The sequence below is a fragment of the Chaetodon auriga genome, chromosome 2, assembly GCF_051107435.1.
Source record: "Chaetodon auriga isolate fChaAug3 chromosome 2, fChaAug3.hap1, whole genome shotgun sequence".
Lineage (NCBI taxonomy): Eukaryota > Metazoa > Chordata > Actinopteri > Chaetodontiformes > Chaetodontidae > Chaetodon > Chaetodon auriga.
Genome location: NC_135075.1, coordinates 6,779,170 through 6,802,898, shown reverse-complemented (window position 1 = coordinate 6,802,898; position 23,729 = coordinate 6,779,170). Strand labels below are relative to the sequence as shown.

Here is a 23,729-nt window from a genome sequence, read left to right as displayed (position 1 = left end):
TGATGGCTGGATAAAACTGTACATGTCACTCCTGGTACGGTACTTCTGCTGCAAAAGGATCTCAAGTCGGGTTTTTGGAGGAGAGGGCGGGAGAAACTGCTGGAAATATGCCTTGACACTGTGAGTGCAATGCTCAAAGTCCATCTATTCCCCACTACAAATGTGCTTTCTTTATTAAATAAGCGTATTAGTCGTTTCGGAAGGCGTTTCTGGGAGCCTTTAAACCTAATCTGTAGCCCGAAACAGGTTTTGCCGCTCATTTGGACCATATATAGGATACTGCCTCAGATCATCCTCCATAATAGACCAACCCATCGGATGCCTATTATAACAAAAGAAAAAAATATCCGCGTTTTGCTCGCGTTGAGGTGGAAACAGTACAATAAATGCGAGCTACAGAGAAGCAGTCGGATCTTGCCTGAACAGTCGAAACAATCGGAGAGAGCCATGAATAAATCAAAAGGGGGCAGGCATTTACTCCCAAATTCGTTCAGTCATTTTATTAAAGTGCAGAGCTGCTCCCTCTGTAAGCTTTCAAACAGAGCACCAGGCAACTAATACTAGAAAATTGGGGTTATTAAATAAACACATAGCGACAAAAAAAATGATTCCGCGTTTTGGATTATGCGTTTTAATCTGACAATTGTAAGTGCTCGTTTTATTTTCAAAGGTGTACAACTTTAATACTGCGTTGGTTTGGCTGTTTACATAAAGGCAAATTTCTCAACTACTTGGAGCAGGTTTACTGCTCAGTGCATGTCGCCGTATTTCTTTATTTATTTCTTTATTTTTTGCTTCATGCCTGGTGTTCGCTCCCTGTCCACATCCTGCAGCAGGCAGCGGATTACTGCTGGGGACAGAGGACGAGGACAGGTCATGAGCCGTGCGCACTGCAGGAATGTCTCATCGTCTCTCGTTCACACGTTACACGAAGAGGTGCAATTATAGCACCTGACCGCTAGATGGCAGTCGACCCCGATAGGTTTTCTAAAAATCCCTGCGGTACCTGGACATGTTTTGGTGCCCTTCTACGGGATCTCACGTTGTCTGAGGTGGGGTACCGCAGAAGATGTCACAGGGACCAATATAGGCACCCTAAAATATAGCAAACAATCACTGGGAGCCAGCACTGACCAGAGGACCGCACGATAGCAGCAGGAATGCAGTGATTAGTACTGGAATTTCTATGGTATGTGAATCTTTACAAAAGGATTTCTGTTTTTGTAAGAGCTTCTGCATATGAGGCCTTGAAACATACAAGTCTACAACACATGTAAATGCATTTAAGAAAGAATCCAAACAGCGGCTGGCAGGGATTTAGAGTTAACAATGTATTTATTTATAATCAGATGTAAAAGATGAGGAGTATAAAAAGTACACCCATTACTCACAGACAGCTCATTATAATGTACATATTCATTTTCCATATACAGCACTATTATTTTCACATTCAAATTCCTACATTCAAGTAATATAACACATATGAGACCCTATGCTTACAGTGAAATGCCCGTCCCTCCCACACAAAATGACACATCTTTCAATACATCTAGATGTGCCATTACTGCAACTTTCCAGAACACAGCCCAGAAAATTAATATTTTGTATGGAATGATTGTTTGCACTCTGCTCCAGTTTCATGTTCAAGAGGTTGGACACCAATGGCACAAAAAGACTAGAAGCCTCCCATGCAAAAATCCTGTGCTAAAACAAAAAAACAGATTACTTCTAGTGAGGGTATGTGAGCCTCTGGGGTGTGTTTAGAGCACCTCCAGTTTCTCAAGACATATGCAGTCAGTGAGGGAGGGAACGATACAGTTCTGCAATAACATTATTTCAATTCAGAGGAATTCAACTTCCCTCCAACTTTGTAGCACAATTCTTTTTATGATGCCTATATATCTGCCAGACACAGGCATCACAGAATCAGGGGATCATTCAACAACAGACAATGTTACCGACTGCAGTGCCAGCAACTGTACCTTAAAAAGAAAGATCTGCACATACCCACACACTTGTGTGCATGTGGTAACACACAATTATACACAGGTGGAGTGTAATAGGAGGCATACAATAGGCAAAGCATACAGGGTGAGTACCACTGAACTCTCTTAACTTGTACATGCCATGCTGGGATTATATATTTCTAAAAACTCAATAAGGGTGTCAGGCATGTACCTGTGAATAAAATATTTTCAAATACAGTACATGAGATGATTTGTACAGATTCAAAGTGGGATCACAACGAAAAATGACAGAAAAGTAAGAAAAGACACAATACATCATTGACTACTCCCCCTGCATTGATTAAGGTAGCACTGGTTTCTTCAAAATCTCCCTTAATTTCATAGAGCTTTATACTGTTTTATACACCTATACAGTTTGACAGCTGAGACAGGATTATTGCTTTACATGTCAGCAAAATCCTGGTTTTATTTTTATTTCATCCACTCATAGAAGTCATAGTTGAGCCCAAATTTTTTGATGTTCTTGTTATACATCCAGTTGAACTTAGACCATACGAAGATAAAGGGATTAGGATAAGAATCTATTTAGAAGTGCAGGGCCAAGAATGCACTCACAGGGGAGCCATTTTGGTTTTTTCATTTGCTTATCATGTGTTCCAGTCTGGGGTTGACAAAGGAAAAGCCAGCAAATGCTCGCTGGTCCATGGAGTCGATGAGGTTCTTGTCCGCATGGGAGAGCCGCGGCTTCTCGCTCAGGAACTCTCGGTCAAAGTTGCTGCAGTCGCTGGGGGATTTCTGTGGGTGGCAGGTCAGCGATGTCAGTCGGGTTAATGCAACAAAGCATCAAGTAATCAGTAACCATTGCATTGCATTCAGTCATATTTACACAAATGCATTTTAGGAAAGACATAGTTTGTTCAGACACAAAATCATTGGCTCATACCACTTTGGGCTTAAAAGGAGGCTCCACTCCTCTCTTCTCTAGTGCTAGCCAGTTGACGGTTTTGAAGAATGGGTGTGCACGGATGTCTCCTACCACCCCCAACCTGCGAGTGGGATCTCTCTCAAACAACTGGAATGAAGACGGAGGGAAAGAGAACGGCCATTTTGATTACAGAAACAACACAAAAAAAGTCCATGTGCTACCATGTTGAGATAATGTATTCACTGAACCCCATTCATGTGTATGGTGTGAACTCGGTGTTTGCCTATGTGGAGCAGAACGTCCCTAATAACCCTGTATAGGTGTCCTAATAGTTACCAGCTCAAGCAGGCTCTTGGCCTCCTTGGTGATCCAGCGAGGGTAGTGAGGTGTGTCCGACCTGATGGACTCAAACAGCTCATCCTCATCGTCGCCTTGGAAAGGTGACTGGCCAATCAGCATCTCGTACACCAGCACACCGAAAGACCACCAGTCTACTGAGAAGGTGTACTTCTGTCCCAGCAGTATCTGAGATGAAAGACAGATTCACAAAACACACCAGAAGTTAGTCAAGAGAACAAGGACACACATTGCGTAGATGGAAGCACTCTGCTGTTGTTCACCAGTACTGCAGCAGCAAAGTGGATGTCTTTTGCTCAGGGATATGTGCAGACACTGCCATGCCTCCCAATGACCACTAGGGGGCACAAAGACTGAGTATGTTTGATAGAAGAGTAGTGGTAGGAAATGTGACGGCAAGCCCTGAAGCTAACCTCTGGAGCGATATAGTCCGGTGTCCCACAAAATGTGGTGGCTCTGGCCTCTCCAAACACATTCTCTTTGCACATGCCGAAGTCTGCTATCTTTATGTGTCCATCCCTGTCCAGCATCACATTGTCCAGCTTCAGATCTCTGAGGAAAGACACAGAAATAGATATAAAACAAAGTACAACCAGTTATGCTACAATATATTCTGTTTGAAGTGCTGCAGTCTAAAATCCAAAAAAGAGATTGAGTTCCAGCTTACTTTGTAGCAGTAACAGGTTGAATATAAAGACTGTAGATACCAGTGTGTAGTAGCTGTAGGGTCTTACCTGTAGATAATTCCTTTTGAGTGGAGGAACTGCAGTCCCACAATAATCTCAGCACCATAGAACCTGAAGGTTGAAATGTGCAAAGCAACCATTAAACATGGTTTAATTGTGAGAGTTCAAGTTATATTAGCTCTTAACGGTTGCTGTACTACTCACACAGTATCCCAGTGTACTTACGTGGCTCTGTTGAGATCGAAGCGACCTTTGTCTTGAATGTGGAACATCAAGTCGCCTCCATTCAGGTACTCCATTACAAAGAAGAGGTGCTCCTGTGCAAACAACACATCATTGTCAGCTCACGGTCGCAGACAAATGAGACATGAAGAGTGCGTGAGAGAGAAGGGATTTAGATAAGGGGGGCTAGAGTACAGGTCTTTATCGCTCTTACTGCCCTGGCTGATTCCCTATCAGGGAACATGCTTTTTACTAGTCGAGATGTTCGGTGTGCGTGTGCTTACTTTAGACTGGAATGTGGAGTAGAGATGTGTGAGGAAGGGGTTCTCCCAGGCGAGGGCCAGGACTCTTTTCTCGACCATGGTACACTCAACATCATCATCCATGAGGACGACATCCTTCTTCAGAACCTTCACAGCAAAGTACTGTCCCTGCCCCTTCAGCTCCGCCAGCAGCACCTGAGGTGTCACAGCCACTTAGAGTAAGTACTACATCAGTGTGATCACACCAGTTTCATGAAGTACAATCAGAGCAAATTACAATCAAACGAGGAGGTTATTTATACATCTTCCTCTTTTTGGTGTACTTACATGCTCAATCTCAATGTACCTGAATGAGGACACTGGGTGTTTGATCTACTGCCACTGCACTACACTGGGCCTGGATATAAGTAAACCATCTTCCCTCTGCTTCTCTGTTTTCCTCAAATAGGTCAACCTTCAGAGGCTGGATGTTTTTGTCAAACGTTACCTGGCAGCTATAGTGATGGATGATAACTAAGCTCTTTTCTTATCGAAACACAGTCTCCCACTCCAACCTCAGTGTCATTTAACAGCCAGTGGGGAGCTGTATTGCTCTAGAAAACCTAGTTAATCAAAAATTAGGTCAACTACATCTAAGGTGGTAATTAATTAATTAATAATTCATAAATCATAAATTGAATACAAAAATAAAAGACTTAAGGAAGGGCAGTGAAAAGAGACTGAGAACAGAATACACAAAGAGACAGTAACATGATAAGAGTCTGTCTCTTGTAGATGTGTGCCCTTCAGTTTATATTAGAATTCACCTTCGTCTCATCATTTCAAACATCTTCACATATTTCTTTTTCTCAACAATGCCACTTCTAATGGCTCCAAACTACATAAAACATAAAGACATGGACGAGTTCTGTCTTTTACTGCCATTTTTAAGGTAACATTTGTTTTGGTGGTTTTCATCTACAAAGCAACAAACATTCTCATGTGGAACATTCACATACTTTCTGGATGAATGTGTTTTATTTTATCATATACAGCATGTGTAACATCATGGGCATAACAAGTCTCTGCAAAGTTTTAAGTTAACAGTGTCTTCCAATCTTGTGTCACACAATCATTTCATGTTAAATTTAGGAAAGGATTTACAGATGGGGACCGTGGGGCCTACCTTGCCAAAGCTGCCTTTTCCCAGCACCTTGTGGAATGTCAGGTGGTTCATGGTGAGGCGTACCCGGGCAACTGTAGGTGCGGCGGGGGCTGGGCTCAAGCCCTCATGGGCCTTGCCATTGCCATCTGCTGTAAATACACATTTGCAACCACACAGTAAATACATATGCAAACCTGAATGCAAAAATGCATGCAGACTCATCCAACAAAGTTTTGAGAATGTAAATGAAGTTAAACAGAATATCACCGACTAGTACGACTGCTTGTCACGATCAGTGACTAAGATTGTCACTGATAGTCTTTAAGGATAAAACTCGATTTAAATCAAGCAGCTTGGTGTTGTGCAATACAATGAACACATCTTACCACTAGGGTCTGCTGTTGCATTACGGATGTCTTGGTAGACCCCAATGTCTGCTGTATTGGAGTCATCAGACTTCTTCATAGATTTCTAGGGATGAGAAATGTTTGCTGAAACATTTTTGACATTGTGCACTGACATCAATCCTTTGCTCTTATTTTTGTTTAACACTGGCCAGCATAAAATAAACACATAGGCCACACAAACTAAAATAAACAGTCTGTTACTGTGCAAACCTGAGAGACTTGAGACAGAGCCTCTGCCAGTAGTTTCTGGTTGATTCCACACAGATTGGCCACTTTCTTCTGACAGTAACTATGTACGTTCATGCCACAGTCTGGTCAGCCAATTAGAGAAAGGGAATACAATGAAAGAGACACATGTCAAAATGAGAAAGGCAAACATAACATCTAAGACAAAGTAAAAGAAAAACAAAAGAAAAAATTAGCACATTAGACTCACCTTCACATTTAAGGCCCTGTCTGTAGAGACCCCACAGCAGACTGCCACAGTGGTCGCAGAATGTGGGGCTCCTGTAGTTATAGTACTTGAAGCGATGCGGCATATCAATCTTGAAGCGCTCTTTCTGAAACTACGAGCACACAGAAATCCATTGAACCCACAGACAGCTAATATCTGGTCATTAAAGTAGACACATGTGGGACTATATCTGTTGCCAATTGGGTTGCTTTTGAGTGGCAGGTAAAAGTCAAAGTGAAATTTCACGGACAATACTTGAACACACCTCTCCAATGAGTTACATATTCAATCTAATATTGTTATTGTTTGTAAAATTTGGTTGTACTGAAGAATTTGATCCTTGACTCAGTGATGAATGAACTACCATAACAGTGAAGAAGTCATACAATAAAGCTGGAGAGAATACAAAGTCAGTATTGAATCAGCAATAAAAGCTAATAGTGCAAAACAACATGCAGTTCATTGTCAGTGTCAGATCTGACGGGAGGCTGTGCATTAACGTCTGAGAACATTAACTTCGCTCACCACAGTGTCACGACTGTTGGCCGCTGTTCCGGTGCACCTGCCGATGATTATTTCGATGCATTTCTTGTGGATTGCTGCGTTGCATTCTGAGTGAAATAAATAATCAAACAAAAACTGCGTTAACTGTGAAGAATTCAAAAGGATAAAATATGATAAGAAGGCAAACGGCTGTTAATGAAACACTCACGTCTGCACTTGTAACCTTGCTTGTTGAGCCCCCTGTATGGAAGAAAAGGAATACAATTAAACTCTTGCAATGGGTGACATGAAGCAACAAAAAAAAAAAATTCCTTTGCCCTAATTGAGAAAAAAATGGCAGCTGATACTACAGTAATACATCCAGGATGGTTTTCATTACTAGGATTGCGGTTATGACAGTGGTGTGCTGTAGCTAGCATGCAGATAATTAGAAGCCTTAACGTACAGCTTTACTGTCTCCTTTATGCAACAGCTACCAAACTCCATCTGTACTGTCTGCAAACCTTTCTCCAAAATATTATGCAAATACAAAAAAGCATGGGAAAAGCAACTTGCTACTAAAATCGACACAACAATGACTCATTTGCTATCAACATACCTGAAGATACTGTTTCTTTCACATCATGAGATTGAAACGTATAAAAAACAAATATGCTCAGATGATAAGTAGCCACAGTGTCACGCACATACGCACATAGTAAAGCAAGCATTAGATTTCTTCCAGTCTGTCTCTGAAGGGGATAAATAATAGTGTAGTTTGGCAGATATGGGAAGAGCTTGGCTCACAGGTTAATGCTGCTGACACCATTGGAAAACAACATGACAGCCTTGTGGGATTTCCCAAGACAGAGACTCATGCTCACAATAGCAGTCCTGCTGTTGTTCCTTCCACAACTACGCCCCCCCCCCCACCCCACCCCCCCACCCCACCCCCAAGGACTGCCCCATTTAGGAAAGTAGAAACGCTACTAATTGGTCTTTTGAGAAACACCCTTGGGAGGCTGGACTTTTCTTATTGGACAACTTATTTTGTCTCATTTGGTACCCGGAAAAAATAGTCAGTGACAGCACAAATGGTCTGGAATTATCAAAGTTGTGCCAGTGGCATTTTGACAACAACACAACACTGATTGTAATAATAATGCAGAGAAAAACAAGAGGCAAGGTTAGCTGCTTCTGGATCAGCATAGAAAATAAGTACCTTAATAAGTACCTCTCCCTGGAATTCAGAAGATACTCAAGACATAGTGGGGGTCAAAGTCAAAGAAGTATCTGATATGCTAACAGGCTCAAGTACTCAAACATAAGAGTGACATAATGTAACAAAGGCAGGACTTGGCATCTCACCACAAGAACTCTCTGCAGACAGAGCAGAAGGTGGGCTGGCCGAAGAAGGTGGCTGTAAACTCGTGGTTCTTGATCATGTGAACCTTGGGCTGCTTGAAAGCTCCTCTCCTCCTGTTGAGGGTTGTGACTCCATCCTCGGGAGCAACATTAATTGATGGCTGACTAGCCACTGTGGGGAGAGATCAATTTACAAATCAAAGTGCTGTATTTATTGTCTATTCAAAACAGATGTTGTTGCTGTAAAGTGAGTAATTGTCCAAATACACTTCATTGATTTGCAAAGACAGTAAAAGATGATATCAAGGATGCAGTGAGCTAACAGTCATGTTAATTATTTATCTAATAACCACATTTTTTTAACATTCAAGCCGATAACATTGATTGATGTTCCCTGAATGACGTCACAGTGGACGTCATCATATATTATTAAATATAATCACCTTGGGGTATTTAGTCAAAAAGCCCTATTAGCTAAAGAAGGAGGCCACAGTCACTGCTGCTAAACAGAGGGTAAAAGCAGAAAAAGGATAAGCGGCTCCTACTGACACAAGTCAACAGGGTGGGGTCAAAAGCCACCCAGAGAACACAGTGACAGAGGCGTGAGAGAAGTAAACAAAGAAGGCAGAAACTTGGGAAGAGATGGGGAGGGTGGGTGAGTGGGTGGATGGGAGAAAGGGAGGCATGATTCAAAAAAGGAGTAGCCCCTAAAGAGACAATTGATAGACAGGGAAAAGTTGGAAGAGTGATGAGGTGAGGGAGATAAAGTAATTTCCTCTCTGCCATTCTACTGACAGATGTTTATGTTTGGACAGCGCTTCAGTGAGCTAAGCCAAGAAAGTGGGAGTGAGAGAAAGGGCAAGAGAAATAAGACAGACAGAGGAGGCAGACAGCATTGAGGGCTGTTCACACATGCCTAAAAATACCCCAGGCTGCTTTTCAGGAAACCTGTGGAGTGTGTAGGAGGGAGCTGATGGAGTATAGAGCTCTTTCATAACAGTAGACACACTCCCCTCTCATGACCCTCTCCAACCCTGAACAGCGAACCCCCGACTGTGCTCCTCCCACACAGAAACTCCCTCTGAATGGAACTGGTTTGTAAGTCTCACTCGATCCCAGTGGCTACCACAAACTGGGTTCCCCGTCTGGGGTGGTGAGCTGGCAGATGAATACAGCACTCTCAGCTGCAACTGCTTTCCTTCACTTCTGCTTCGAACAGCTGAAGTGAAACTAAAATAGGTTTTTGATTGCAGATAATGATCGCAATATGATTTTTGAACTCAAGCTGCCGGTGGTGGAACATTTGTGCTGCTATTCAATATGTTTAAGTGGCTGAATTATACCAAAATATCCCAATGATTCAATGTTTTCCTTTCATTCCAGGATAGACCATAATGATATAAAACTCTTGATGAAACACATAATGCAAATGCATAAAATTTTAAAAAATCTTACCAGAAAATACCAATATAGGCCTTACATACTGCAGTGTGTTTGTTAAACCCTATCCCTACAGTAGTACACTGTATCAAGAAGAATTGGCATTAACACTTTTCATTATGTATGATGACTCACACAGTATACATATACACTGTTACTGTGGCCAGTATATTGGCTATTTATTCAAAGCACAGCCAAGCCCGAGACCAAATTCCTTCATGACCTTGAAGGACTGTTACACTGCATTGGCTACATGGCCACACCTGTAGTCAGCTGACAAGCCCAGGGAGAGACATGTCACCTGCATGCAGATTAACCCTTGATAGCCTGAGGTAGACAGTTTATGGCGGGGCAGTTGGCCCAGAGCAACGAGGACTCCACACTAAAACAACCTAACATGTTAAGCTGTGGTTGTGAGTGGGAAGTGCAGGGAATGAGCATTCTTTCTGCCTGTAGAGGGCATTTATGTGTCAACACTGACAGAGAAAGATTTTTTGTGGGTCTATTTAAGAGTAGTGGCCAAGAGGACAGGTAAGGAGGAAGGGGCCAGGGGATTTTCCCCACACACCATGGCCAACCTATAAAACACTACTCCCTGGTGGTCTAGTGGTTAGGATTCGGCGCTCTCACCGCCGCGGCCCGGGTTCGATTCCCGGTCAGGGAATGATGTTTTAAAGGCAGTGTAAAACATATTTTCTAAATGATCGGGTCCTACGAGAACACAAACTGTTGATTTGAACTGAGTTTGGCTGGGTTACAAAAAAGCACTTTGATGTCACATACTTGAGATTGCTTGATAGACTAAAATAATATCTAGGAATGTGTTTTTCTCTTGAACTTTAACTTGTTGACTTGTTTAGTCCTGCACATCAAATGTTACATAAAAACACTTAAGGTTTGAAACCAGGTTTCCAGGGGCTTTAAGATGTAGCAGTTCTACCTGTATCAGTGTCCTCCAGGAAGAACTGTAGAGCTATCTGGACCTTCCCTGAAGGATGAAGGTCCACCCAGAACTCAACACGGCCGTTGGTCTTGGACTTCTTACAGCGTTCTGCTAATACATTCATGCCCATCGTGGCCTTGGCCAATGGCTCCTCATTGCTCTGCATGAGGACCACTTCTAGGACTCGCCCCTCATAGATGTGAGCATCAAAAGTGGACTTCCAGGCTGGATACATGGTGGGCTTCCTCTGGACCAAGGTCTTTCCTCGCTCTGTGAAAGAAGATTGGAATCATCATTGGGAACAAAACGTTTGTCTTTTACTTTTCCTTTCTCAGTAAAGTCACAAAAGATTGTGACAGCACAAAGCCCCTGAAGTGAGTAGAGAGTCAGTTTGCTTATGGATTTTTGAGGCCAGCAGATGGTGGCTGTTAAGGCAATTAAATTCGGGACGTCTGGTCTCTACATTCACTGTGCCACTCCACTGTCTAGATAAAATGACAACTGCATACTTGTGTGTCCATCTGCACATACCTGTGTTGACAGACTCCTTCATCTTGACAGCACAGATGGGAGGTTGAGCCGGAGGAGGCAGTGCGCCCACGTCATAAGCATTGAAGGCAATGCGCAGGAAGGGTGCCATGGTGACTGCTCACCTAAGCCTCCTGGAACAAAGAGAGACTCACAGTTAGAACATCTCACATACACACACACACACACACACACACACACACACACACACACACACACACACATATATATATATCTTGTACTTGGATTGCTTAAGTTCTGCACTTAAAACAAGAAGGAAGAGAGCTGGTGGTTAACAGTGTCCTCAGATGGGAACTATAGAGGAAGTAGAAGTTTCCAACTCAAGACACAACTTTGGAAACTACCTGTCAGTAATGAGGAAAGAAACAAGAGTATTAATCACAAACTGTGCACATGACAGCAAGATGAGGGAATGAGAGATAGAAGCAGAAAATCAATAGGATCACATTTCTGGGGAACAAAGTTAAAAGATAAGCTGTGAAGTCCCTTTTTCTACTTTCCTGTTTTCACATTGATTTTGTGGGCTTATTTTCTAGCACAATTTATGATCTGTAATTCTGGTTCGCTGCATCTATGGCCATTCTTTGAGGGATTTTTGGAGCACTACATCATAGAGAATTGTTAAACTAGCACCGGTCTTGCCGATCTTCTATATAGTACTGTAAGTCAATCTAAACTAGCATCAAGCTATCTAAAGCAGAGATCTGAAAACTGGTATGTTAGAGCTATTATGCAGACAAAGAAAAAAAATCCTCAGTCACTTGTAAAGATATAGTAGAAAACTGAAACAGAAAATGCAACTTCCTTAAGTATTACCTGCTTGCTTCATTCAAGCTGAATTGCACCACTGACTGATTTGTTAATCGCTACTTTGCATGTGTTTCGTACACTTCCTCTTAAAATGTTTCTTGTGGGGTTTGAATGCAGTCTTTCCAGAGTCATTCTTTATCTGCCTGGATGCCTTGGTCCCTTCAATAAATCTTTACATAACAATTATGGTGGTCAAGTGGCGTGGTCAAGTCTCCTTATAAAGCAGTATAAAGTGTTAATGAATGTTTTCAACAAAGACAATTATCTCAATGTAATGGTGTGATAAATAAGCACGCAAACACACACACACACACACACACACACACACATCATGCTTTATTATTGTACCTGAAAAATGTAGGCCAAGTTACCAGAAGTTTTATACACTCTGTGCGTGCGTGTGTGTGTGTGCGCACGCTTTAAAATAATAACATGTATCAAATTTAATGATCCTGCAATATCAGTAAATATCAGTATGACACCACAGAGCTAATCATTAGGTGACACTCGTCCGGTGTTTTCGGCTGTAGGACACAGTGTTCAGGAAATCAGTGTTCTTTAATACTAAACTGTCTCACCTTGAAAACAATAGCTGAAACTAGTATTGCTTCCCCTCAAGGGGCCTTGTTATAATAGATTACAAAGGGTGAAATTTTCTAAACCTGGGGGCCAGCCAGTCAAGCCTCATGCTGTGTAAGGAAACTGTGCTAACAGATACTTTCATGTTATCAAAGCTGCTATGCTATGTCACACACACTCACAGGACCCGGAGGGTATATTTGCCCACATCCTAATTCCCAAAGCAGCAATAAAATCCCACCAAATTCCTCCACACAACACTTTTTGTGAGCTTCTAAGTTCCTTAACTTGATCTCATGTAGCTTTAGTCTCTTGCTCCATTAACATAATCTTGGCTTAATAGTAATTTCAGAGACATGACACACCTGTGATTTGAGGCAAACACCATCTTACTCTAACCACACAAGGATGTTTAGCTGCTCGTTGAAATAATAATTATGTACAGTCAGTGATTTCTAAACACTACATCCTTCTGTGAGTGAGTGTGAACATGGACATTAAACTCCTGCACAGGAACACACTGTAGCTTTCCCTATTTCTGCTTAAATAATGAATCATTCAAAAGGAGACAAGCTTTGTTTATGTTCATGTTGCTTTTCACGTGGCTTTTAAGCTCTGGAGTTTTAGAGAAAAGAGGTCTTTAGGTTCTTAACAATTATCTTACTGCAGCTGAAACGTGTTGTGGAAAGAGGAAACCCTGTCTCTAATTCTCTGCTGCTTTTTCTAATCGCTATGTGGAGCTGCTTAGCAGTACAAGATGTTACTGTGTCTGCACTGAACAGGTCTCAGGTGTAAACCTGTGCAATTCTATTAATGCGTGTAGGTGAACATGATTCTTGATACATTGCCTCTCTCAGGATCTGTAGTGTTTAGGAGGCAGCGGGACCTACAGAGGCAGTCTTGTGTTCTGGAGGTTGTTGGTTTGACATTCCAACAGTCTGGATGGGGAAGTGAGTGATTAACACTGGCATCTCAGTAGCCATCACGAAGGTGCCCTTTGAGTAAGCTTTTTACACCCCAAGCGCTCCAAAACTCAAAAGTTACTCAGTAAACAGCACATAGGTGAGAAAACGTCAACAGTCTGGTCTAATTTAAAATGACACATGAACAAAGTCTTTGACTGGGAATGACTGACAGTGACTGAGTGACTGCTGGTTGCGGCTAAGAAACACAGCATGCATTTTCAAATGTAGGTTAGTGAAATCAAAGCCAATTTCAGAGTGAGAAAATCTAATAATAATCACCCAACAAATGCCATAGAGTTAGATGTACTGCATATGTTCTAATAGTTCATCCAATTTCTATCCTAACGAGAGCCGCAATGAATATTAATTGTCAACTATTTTGATAATGGATTAATAGTTTCACTCATTTTTCAAGCAAAAATGTCAAACATTTGCTGGTTCCAGCTTCTTAAGCGAAGGGATTTGCTGCCTAAACAATAATGAAAATAATTGTTAGTTGCAGCCCTAATCCTCACTTTTCCTTTGCAGAGTTGCGCTTTAGACAGGTCACCAGTGCATCACAAGGCTGACATACAGACAGATAGACAAGCAATTTTCAAATTTAATAACTTTGGAGGAAATTGAAGCACCTGGAGGAAACCCTCACAGTCCACGCTCTGACATGTCCACACAAAAAAGCCTTCAGCCAATCAATTCAAATCCAGGATCTTTGCTTTCTGATGCAACTCAGCTCGCTACAGTGCCATCATGCCATCCTCCATAGCTCTGAAGCCACAAATCCCTGTCCAGGTTTAACTGGCGTCAAGATGGAAGGGCACCGAAGAGGACCATATTACCATTAAGCTGAAGCAAGGACAATGTTATCACATGAAAAGAGTCTAAAAACAAAGCAATAAAACAAATAAAATAGCAGATGTAGGTTTCCACACAATGGAGCTTGGCTTGACGCTCTCAAATCCCATCGTTAAGATCCACATCCACCAAAAAAAAAAAAGAAAAGGAATCCACAGGACCGCTCGTCAAAGTTTAAACGGTTTACTTACGCAAAAACAAAGACAGGGTGATACAAGAAAATATAGATTATGCACATTAAGCATCCATATCCAAAAACATTAACAACGAGGTAGAGAGGTCAAAAAACCGTGTGGCTCCACTCTCACCTCGCCCCACTGAATGACTGACTGCCCTCACGGGAGCCTCAATCAAAGCAATTAAAGCTGTAAAGCACCTCAAAAAACACCAAAATCTTATATGCTCCTATCCATTACAAATATTACATAAATCACATTTTCATCCATTTTAAACCATCAAAATGCATTTTAAATCATAAACTAATTAGATTACCATACAAATGAACTGAAAATACCTGTAAATAGGCCTTTTAATTCCTTCTACATCAATTAACTTATATTACCATGTATTTTAACTGTTTTAAACTTAACTAAAATTATTTATTAATGCATGTAAGAACCAAAAATCCAAGAATTGCATTTAGGCTCCTACAGCAGACATGTCAGAAGATGACAAATATATGCACAATAAATGTGTATATTGATCATTTGTATATGAAATGATACAAGGACATGAATTTCCATCATATAGAGTTCAAAATGTTGATGTGTTGTATTGGGAAAAAGCTACAGTAATACATTGTGTTAGCTACATGTTTAAATCTTTAGCAGATTCTATTAAAATAATTTGTGCATTGTGCATTTCCAGCTGTCCTCCTCAGCTGTATCTCCACTGGGCTGAGAATGACACATCTCTGTTGTTGCTGCTGAAGGCTTTGACTGACCCTGCAAGCCTGCTTGGGGATCTAGAAACTCTTAAACAAGCGACTGTTTCTGAGTGAGGTCAGGAGGGTTGAGAAACTGTTAGAGCTCTCATGGTACTGCCCACGCATGCAAACATACGGACAGACACACACAGAAAAACAGTATTAATCAAAGTTATGGAGTTTGCGAGAAGTAAAATACACACAAAGACATACTTTCTGCAGAGTCCATTTCCAGCTTTGTCTCCACTTCACTCACACACACACACACACACACACACACACACACACACACACACACACTATGTACATGCACAGGCATTGGTACATAGAAAAGAAAGCCTTGTTTCCCTAGAGAGAGTGGAAAAAATGAGTGCATGCAATTGGGGAAGGGGTGGGTAGAGGAGAAGAGCAAAAGAGAGGGAAAGAAAAAAAGGCTGACAACACACTGGAAGGCAGGCCAGTGGACATACAGAGAAATCAAACTGAATGATAGTACCAGATCTGTCTTCACTGGATCCAGCCACAATGAGGTTAACTTCCAAGGAGATGAATATTGTCCATGTGCGTGTGTGTGGCCTACAGGAGCTATTTAGTTACCCTGAAGTAAGTCATTAGCTTTTGCCCTAAACTGAAATGACTGGCAAGTGCCAGTAACTGTAAAGCTGCACTGCTTGCTCGTGTTAACTTTGTACAACAGAAAAGAATTAATAAATTATACACTAGCTGGAAAGAAGGTCCAGTATGCGGAAAACATGACAACAGCAAGGTGTAAGTAACTAGAACATGTCATTAAAGGAGACTTGACTTGACATGAAAATTGCTGTTGTCCATCATATCAGCTTGGTGGAAGTTTAAGTGCTCCTTTTCCCATAACTACAGTGCAATATATGCTTTGAGCGCAATTCAGCAAACTATATAAAAACAGATTCATGAAGCAGTTAATCCTGCAATGAACAAGACAACAGAACCAGCAAGTAGCTAATAAACAGGTTAGTATACGACAATAATAATATTCTTTAGATTGAATGACGTGAAACCAATCTTCCAACAATATAAAGAGAACACAATAATGAAGCCAGAGGTGCGTGTTTGTTTACAATAGATCGGTTATCATCAAAGTCATACTCAGCAATGCACCACAAACAAGTCAAAGCTTTGGTATGTACTGAATTAATGGACGTGTCATTTAGCGGATGGAGTGATCAAACAGGTCTGGCAGGCTGGGGAGCTTCTGTCTGTCAACCTTTCATCAGCAGGTCTGAACAAAGACAGGTGCAATTAGACAGACAGCAACAACAACTGAGTTTCCTTCACATATTAAACAAGAATTGTTGTGTAACATTAGTTTTTTGTGCCATTAAGGACAGCAACTTGAACTGTGCTACTGGCAGAGTTGAATTATAAATCCACAAATCAATGACAGAGAGATGATCAGATTATAGATTATTAATCCCTTTAGGGAAATTCTTCTTATTTGTCAGCCATAGAGTAGCCTGCAGAACATCTTAAAGGGATTCAGTCTTGATCAAAGATATACTGATTCTTTATTGTGAACATAGAATCATCCGGTCGAGGCAGATGGCCGTCTACCCAGAGCCTGGTTCTGCTTGAGTTTTCTGCCTGTTAAAAGGAAGTTTTTCCTCACCACTGTTGCCAAGTGCTTGCTCATGAGGGAATTGTTGGGTCTCTGTAGATAAAAGAGCTCAGCCTGTGCCAGCTCTATATGGAAAGTGTCCTGAGACAACTTCTGTTGTGATTTGGTACTATACAAATAAAATTGAATTGAAAATTGAATTGAACTGAATGTTTGACTGCAAAGTATTGCTGAACAGTTAACCCTTACTCGAACAAGGCCACCCTTTTGCTACACAAATGCAAGGAAGGTTTGTTTACATTTACAGGAGTGTTAACATTCTGTAGAGTAGAACTTGAAGCCAAACATGATGACTTAATATTAACCTTAAGTTGGGAATATGTGCGTTAAAAGGGCTACAGATGCTGCATTGTTCATGTGATGTGAATGTAAACACCCTCAAATTATGGCTGAGGGTGCACTTTGGCCAGACAGTCTTTGTTTGATTTCAAATTCAGCGTAGTACAAGGCAAACACAACCAGGATGTGTGAGTGTCATTCATTCAAGCACAAAACATGGATAACAGACCTTTTTCGTAGCAGATATTTTGAGTTGTCATAGCAGGAAACTAATAGCCATCAGGATGGCTCAGTTACATGATCTTGAAACTGTCTCACCTAAATGGAATGCAGCAATTATTACTGTTGTTAATTACACCTGTGCTTTTCCTATTGTGATATGTCAACATGTCTACAGTGGAAAATGGTCGAATTAAAGTTGGGTTTAAATGCTCGGGTTGTAATTCTGCTGTCTCTAAACCAACAGGGCTTTTTCATGGACGATATCTGAACGTGACACAACAAGAAAAAAAAAAGAGAATGATGGCTGAATTCCATTCAGCTTCCTCAGTTTCAGGGTCCTGGTATTGTGCATGCTGCTTCGCTGTCACGCTGACACTTGAATGGAACAGAGCCACTGTTAATGTTATTAGTAACTGACAAGTCAAAATGTCTGCTGTGAAAAAGGCATATCAGTAGAACTGACAAAATCTATGCTGACTCAGCACGTTCACATCTTCTGACCTGACTGATTAGGTTCACAGATGTTTTCAATACAAGTATGTTAGCTGGTGTTTGTCTACTAAGAAAGGGAGCAATGGCTGGAAATTATGACTGCCTCAGTGACAGAGGAAAACCTTCAGCGGTGAAAACCGGCCTTACAGGATGCTAAAAGTAGCTAGAAGATGAAAAGTAGGACAGAGGTAACAGATCAACCTGTTCTAAAAAATTTCCATCGAGCAAAGCTTGTCACAGCAACGTCAAAGTTACCTAACATGACTAAAATAGAGTTGTCAGTTCGTATCATACAACCCACTGCGAGCAAGTCAGGTTAGGTGCTTTCTGACTCACTTGATGGTGACCTGTTGGTGCTGTCATGCAACACTAGAAAGTGTTTAACACATTGGTATACTATATAGTATGATGTATTTGGTAATCAGAAATATAGAGAGAAATGTGACAGAGGATAATGACTCTGGAGTCTCTGTTCTCCCACTTTATGCTCTTTTCACTGTTACTTCAAGAGACTGTGCTGTCTACATAAAATGACAGAGCAAGAGAGCGAGAGAGTGAGGCGGAGTGAAAGACACAAAGATCTACAACAGAACCACAACAGCCTGGCTGGATGGCAGTGGGCCGGTAGGTGGACTGGCAAATTAGAGCTGAACAAACACGCTCCATATGATTATAATGAACCTGAGCGAGCGTGGTCACACTCAGCCAGGCAACACTAGCGCCTCAACCTAATAAGCTGTGTTGTTGTGTGTGTAAACATCTATTGCTTTGTGAAACCGCTCTTTATGATAGCTCAAGAACAAAAAAAAAAAAAAAAAATCCATCCACACTGGATGTTAAACAGTGATCACTGAAAGGGGCTGTTTCTAACCGTGAGAGCACTGCTGATCGTAGGCGTCTGCTGGGATATTGCTTTCCTAGCTTTACGTACAGAAATTAGAAAGCACTCAAGAGAGTACATACTGTACCTCTGGCAATCCTCTACGTTTACCATTTGAATCATTTTCACAGTTGTCTGTCTTTATCTGGATCTGCACTCAGATACAGATGGTGAAAAGAAATCATCATCAATGAATATTTTGGAGAATACCCAAATCCTGTGACTATTAGGGCTTTGCACAGATGGACTGTGTAAAAAATGAGTCACACTAAAGACCACTGAGTTTTGATGACATCTGGACATGTTGCACACAAGCCTTCAAGAATTATGGCGATTCAAACCCCTGATTCCCAAAAAGTTGGGATGCTGTGTAAAACATAAACAGAATGTGATCACTTGCCAATCCTTTTTGACCAATACTTGATTGAAACCAGTACAAAGACCATGTATTTAATGTTTGACCTCATCAGCTTAATATATGCTGCAAATATCTGCTTATTCTGAATTTGATACCAACAACATGTTTCAGACAAGTTGGGACAGGAGCAACTAGAGACCAGAAGAAGTTGTGGAATGCTGAAAATACACCTGTTTGGAACATTCCACAGGTAAACATGTTAACTGGTAACAGGCGATAGCACCATTACTGGGTTTGAAAGGGGCATCCTGGAAAGGACAGGGCGAGGTTCACTGCTTCAATATTACTGTGTGTGCTGGGGAGCACTTTGTAAAGTGTTGTCAGTAAACACAGTTCATTTGCAAATGATCATTTTCAGTTTTTATTTATGTTTTACACAGCATCCAAACTTTTTGAAATCAGAATTGTATGTTAAATAGTTCACACCTCCAAGAATTTGGCTTACCAGTTACAGAAAAATGGTATGGAATATCAAAAAACTATTGAAGAACTCTTTCTGAGGCTAAAACTAGCTGGAACTAGCAGTTTTGCTCACTTTCAAATGGCTGAAAATCTGTCATGGTGAGAACGGGAGTGGTTTATAAAGTGACACACTGAGTACAACCAAAAACAACCTCCTTGGTGGAGGTAATAACATGAGCGATAGGTAAGTTTTGAGACCAATCAATCATTTGATTTTCTTTTTCATGCCCAGTTTTGACACACAAATTTATACACAAAACCTAGTTCTTACAAAACTTTTCTTAATCCACGAATCTTTCACTGAGGCAAGGTGGCATTTGTTATCGCCGCATTAACACCGCCTCAAAAGCACATAACTGCACTTGTGCATGCACACTAATAACCTTGAACAAAGCAGCCTTTAATGAATTTCAGCAGAGACTGGCTTGAAGGAATCAAAGCCTTCCTTTCTTTCAGTAACCAAGGTTAATGTCTAACACACCCCTTCATAAGCACCCCCCTCCCCCTCAAACACACACACACACACACACGCACGCAGACACACAGAGAGGTTACGTTAACAGACTGTATGTTACAGATGTTGTCTGAGGAGACACCAACACCTGCACGTACAAAATGAATTTTACTGCCCTTCTGTGATGTCAAAGAAGGACAGGAAAGAGAAGTGAGTGAGATTTGAAAACAAATGAGACCTGAGCAGAGGTTGCTGGTTCAAGGTCAGAGCCAGATGAATGGCTGTTGTTGTGATGACATTTATTCCAGTGTTACTGAGTGCTAGAATTTCAGGATGTGCTTTGAATGACGCAAGGCCAAATCAATGCAAGTTGTTAATAACTGATGTTCAGACTGACAGTACACTGTCACTCTTGTGGAGTGCTAACCTTTTCTGATTTTCTCTCCCTTCCCCCGAGTATCAGTGAACTCTTTGGCTTGGTGTCAAACCTGCCATACCAGCACGGAATGAATCCTGCCACTATGTGTGTGTGTGTGTGTGTGTGTGTGTGTGTGTGTGTGTGTGTGTGTGTGTGTGTGTTCTCTCCACATGCATTAAGTGCGGTGTCCATTTCTGCCACGCTCACAGTTCACAAAGCCTTGGTCAACACAGACAAAATAGCATCTGAGCATGAAGTGCCAAGCAGGTGTGCAGGTGTGTGTGTAGAGGAGAGAGAGAGAGAGAGAGAGAGAGAGAGAGAGAGAGAGAGAGAGAGAGAGAGAGAGAGAGAGGTAGTGACAAGAAGCCCAGGGCAGGTTAAACAGCCTATCATCACCCAGTGCTGATTTAGAAAATCCATGCCAAATGCCTGTTTATGTGTTCGTCTACGTGTGTGTGTGTGGAATTATTTATAAGATAGATACTGTACTTTTATAATATCTGCATCTCATCTGCTTCCTCAATGCGATACTTTATTCATTACAAACACACTCAACTAAACACTTTTTTACTTACTGAAATAAATCAAATTTCTGATGTTGTCTCATCACAAACAGCAGTACACCTTTGCCTAATAAAGTACAAAATTAATAAAAATCATCATGTAAATCTGTAAATATCTCTTTAAAATCATAAAGTAGACTAATTACTGATGTGATGGTTTTTGACTTTTCATTTGCTGTACCTACTGAGGCTGACTCGACTCTGCCATCCTGTCTCAAATTAAATGATCAATTATTCATACACACTGATCAGTCTAATATCAGTCCAAACATTGTTTGAATCATACAAGTCGGTGATGTGTTTATTTGTGTGCTGTACTATCAAGGGATCAGAGCTGCATGGCCAACTCCTCACTGAGCAGATGTCCCAACTGTGTCCTCCAAGCAGCACATGGAGTCACAGGCCAATATTGACACATCACTAACTGCAGGCAGATAGTATTACCTGCGATCACAAAGCTGCATTGCCTCCAGAAGATAACAACAGGATAGAGCCTTGCCACAAATGCAGAGCTGTGTTGTAGTGCGTGACACAAGATTTTCATAAGCGATGGAGGGAATATTTCATAATAGGATAATGTGTTTGGTGTACCTGGGGAGCTGACAAGCCTTGTCAGAAGGCTGAGTTGTTTACAGCCACGAGAATGCAGAGTAATCTTCACACATGAATTTTGTCATCCTACTGAGAGATATAACTTCTTTTTTCTTTGACACAAATACATTGTTCTCATTGTGTTTTCCACGTAGCCTGTTTCTCAATTACTGACTTCACCCAGAAAAGGCTGTGATGGATGGGAAGGGAGTTATATGATGGTAATTCCACTTGCTAAACCTGAGTGCAGAAGAACCTTTGATATCTAAGGCTCATGGACTTTAGTCTCAGCTGAACAATGCAAACCGGCTCCAGTACAAGTTAGACCGCAATGTGCCAAGCGCTGTTGCTCATCATCTGTTTTGTCTTTGTAATGACCGTGAAACTGGCAGCTTTCGTTCAACACATACCAGAGACCAAAGGGATTTAATGCAAGTAAGGTAAATAAGAAATCCAATTATCTACATTTGTACTTCAAGAAATCCGGCTCATATACACATTTGTGGCTGCATGTACGGTGAATAATCACGATGTGATTACATGTAAAACTCAGTAGTTACACATCGTTACAATCTGTGGGAGTCAGTAGAGAGACACTATTGTCAGTGCCCCATTTGTGTCCACCTGTGGGATCACTAAGAGGACCCCTTATTTGTATACGTTCAAACACTCTGGAATAAGTTACTGTAAAGGATGAATCTGAGCATCCATGAACAAAAATGTAGTATGTTTGTCAGCTTGCTCACATGAATTATTGAGGGGGTTGACCACTATATTTGAACCACCCCAGTCAAGGACATTTGAGGTATGACATTTAGGCGTTTCAACGGGTATGCTATCAAAGGAAAGAGTCAGCTCAAGTTACAGGAACACATTTCTGGTTTGAGTTCATCGTGGTGGTCGTCAGCATGATAAACGCCACCCATTACCCTACTTTAATTTTCCATTAACATTAGCTTGCTAGCTACATCACTGAAACAGACTCCTCTGTTGCCATTGGATACAACACTTAGCTAGAGCACTTTATGAAGCACACAAACTGCCTTCCTGGTGATGAAGTTTGTTCCCCAGAGTTCGTTAACCGGACCTGCAAACACTGAACCATGTCTTAAGTTACGTAACTCCAACTGTGACACGACAAGAGAGGGAGACATTCCGCGACAGTAAATCCTCTCATTCCCAGAGAAGTCCGACCACAACTACTACTGATGTCAGCCGAGGTTTGCTGTCGAGCTTCGCTTCCCTGAGAGACAAAACACCAACCGAAGCCGACTCAGAGCAAAGACGGCCGACTCTTGACACCCAGTAAGCTACAACAAGCCGGTAAAAAGGCGCTGTTGTCCCAACTGTCTAACAACGCCGAGCTCAAGTTTTTCCAACAAGTTTAACCGCTTCACGTCAAGCTGTGACTTACCGCTTCCACCGAGCTGGAAAGTGTTGCTGGTCGCGAGTTTGTGCCGGGTTTGGTCTCTGAACCACGGTTTTCTCCAAGGTTCGAGAAAAAAAAATGCAGCGGTGTTTAAAAGGAAGTGTTGTAGTCGGCTGCTGTTAAGTGGAGCTCGCTCTCTGTGTGCCTGTGCCTGGCGCTGTGCTGCGGCTCTGTGGCGCGCGGTGCAGAGCAGTCAATGTGTGACGTCAACCAGGTGAATTCCCAAAGACACGCGCACACACACACACACACACACACACACACACACACACACACACCAGCACACGCAGAAGTGAGACTCCATAGTTGTTCAGTTCACACACAAGCCATAAAGTCATAATACAGTGGTGGCATGGAACTAGGTAGTCTACAAACTCGTGTACTTGTACTTTTTTTTTTTAAATGTCACTTGACAGCCTCAGCTACTACTTGCTTTACAAATTAACATTTTGCTCATATGAATATCTACAAGTGCAGCCGAAACGAATAGTCAAATAATATTGTCATAAGTCCTTTTTCATGCAAAAACAT

General features: G+C 41.5%; 1 protein-coding gene and 1 non-coding gene across 2 annotated transcripts; one reads left to right on the top strand and one right to left on the bottom strand.

Moving 5' to 3' along the window:
- Positions 1-1,319: 1,319 nt before the first annotated feature.
- On the bottom strand, positions 1,320-23,359 carry LOC143333377 (protein kinase C delta type-like). Its single transcript, XM_076751470.1, has 17 exons — positions 23,184-23,359; positions 11,188-11,318; positions 10,654-10,926; positions 8,277-8,445; positions 7,138-7,169; positions 6,951-7,036; positions 6,408-6,537; positions 6,182-6,282; positions 5,951-6,035; positions 5,586-5,713; positions 4,442-4,615; positions 4,161-4,252; positions 3,984-4,046; positions 3,663-3,801; positions 3,229-3,417; positions 2,911-3,039; positions 1,320-2,762 (listed from the first exon to the last, which is right to left on the bottom strand). Exons 2-17 carry the CDS (start codon positions 11,294-11,296, stop codon positions 2,604-2,606), a joined length of 2,058 nt encoding a protein of 685 aa, XP_076607585.1. The 5' UTR covers positions 11,297-11,318; positions 23,184-23,359; the 3' UTR covers positions 1,320-2,603.
- On the top strand, positions 10,306-10,377 carry trnae-cuc (transfer RNA glutamic acid (anticodon CUC)). The gene has a single exon. It is a non-coding gene; the product is annotated as a tRNA-Glu (tRNA).
- Positions 23,360-23,729: the final 370 nt, after the last annotated feature.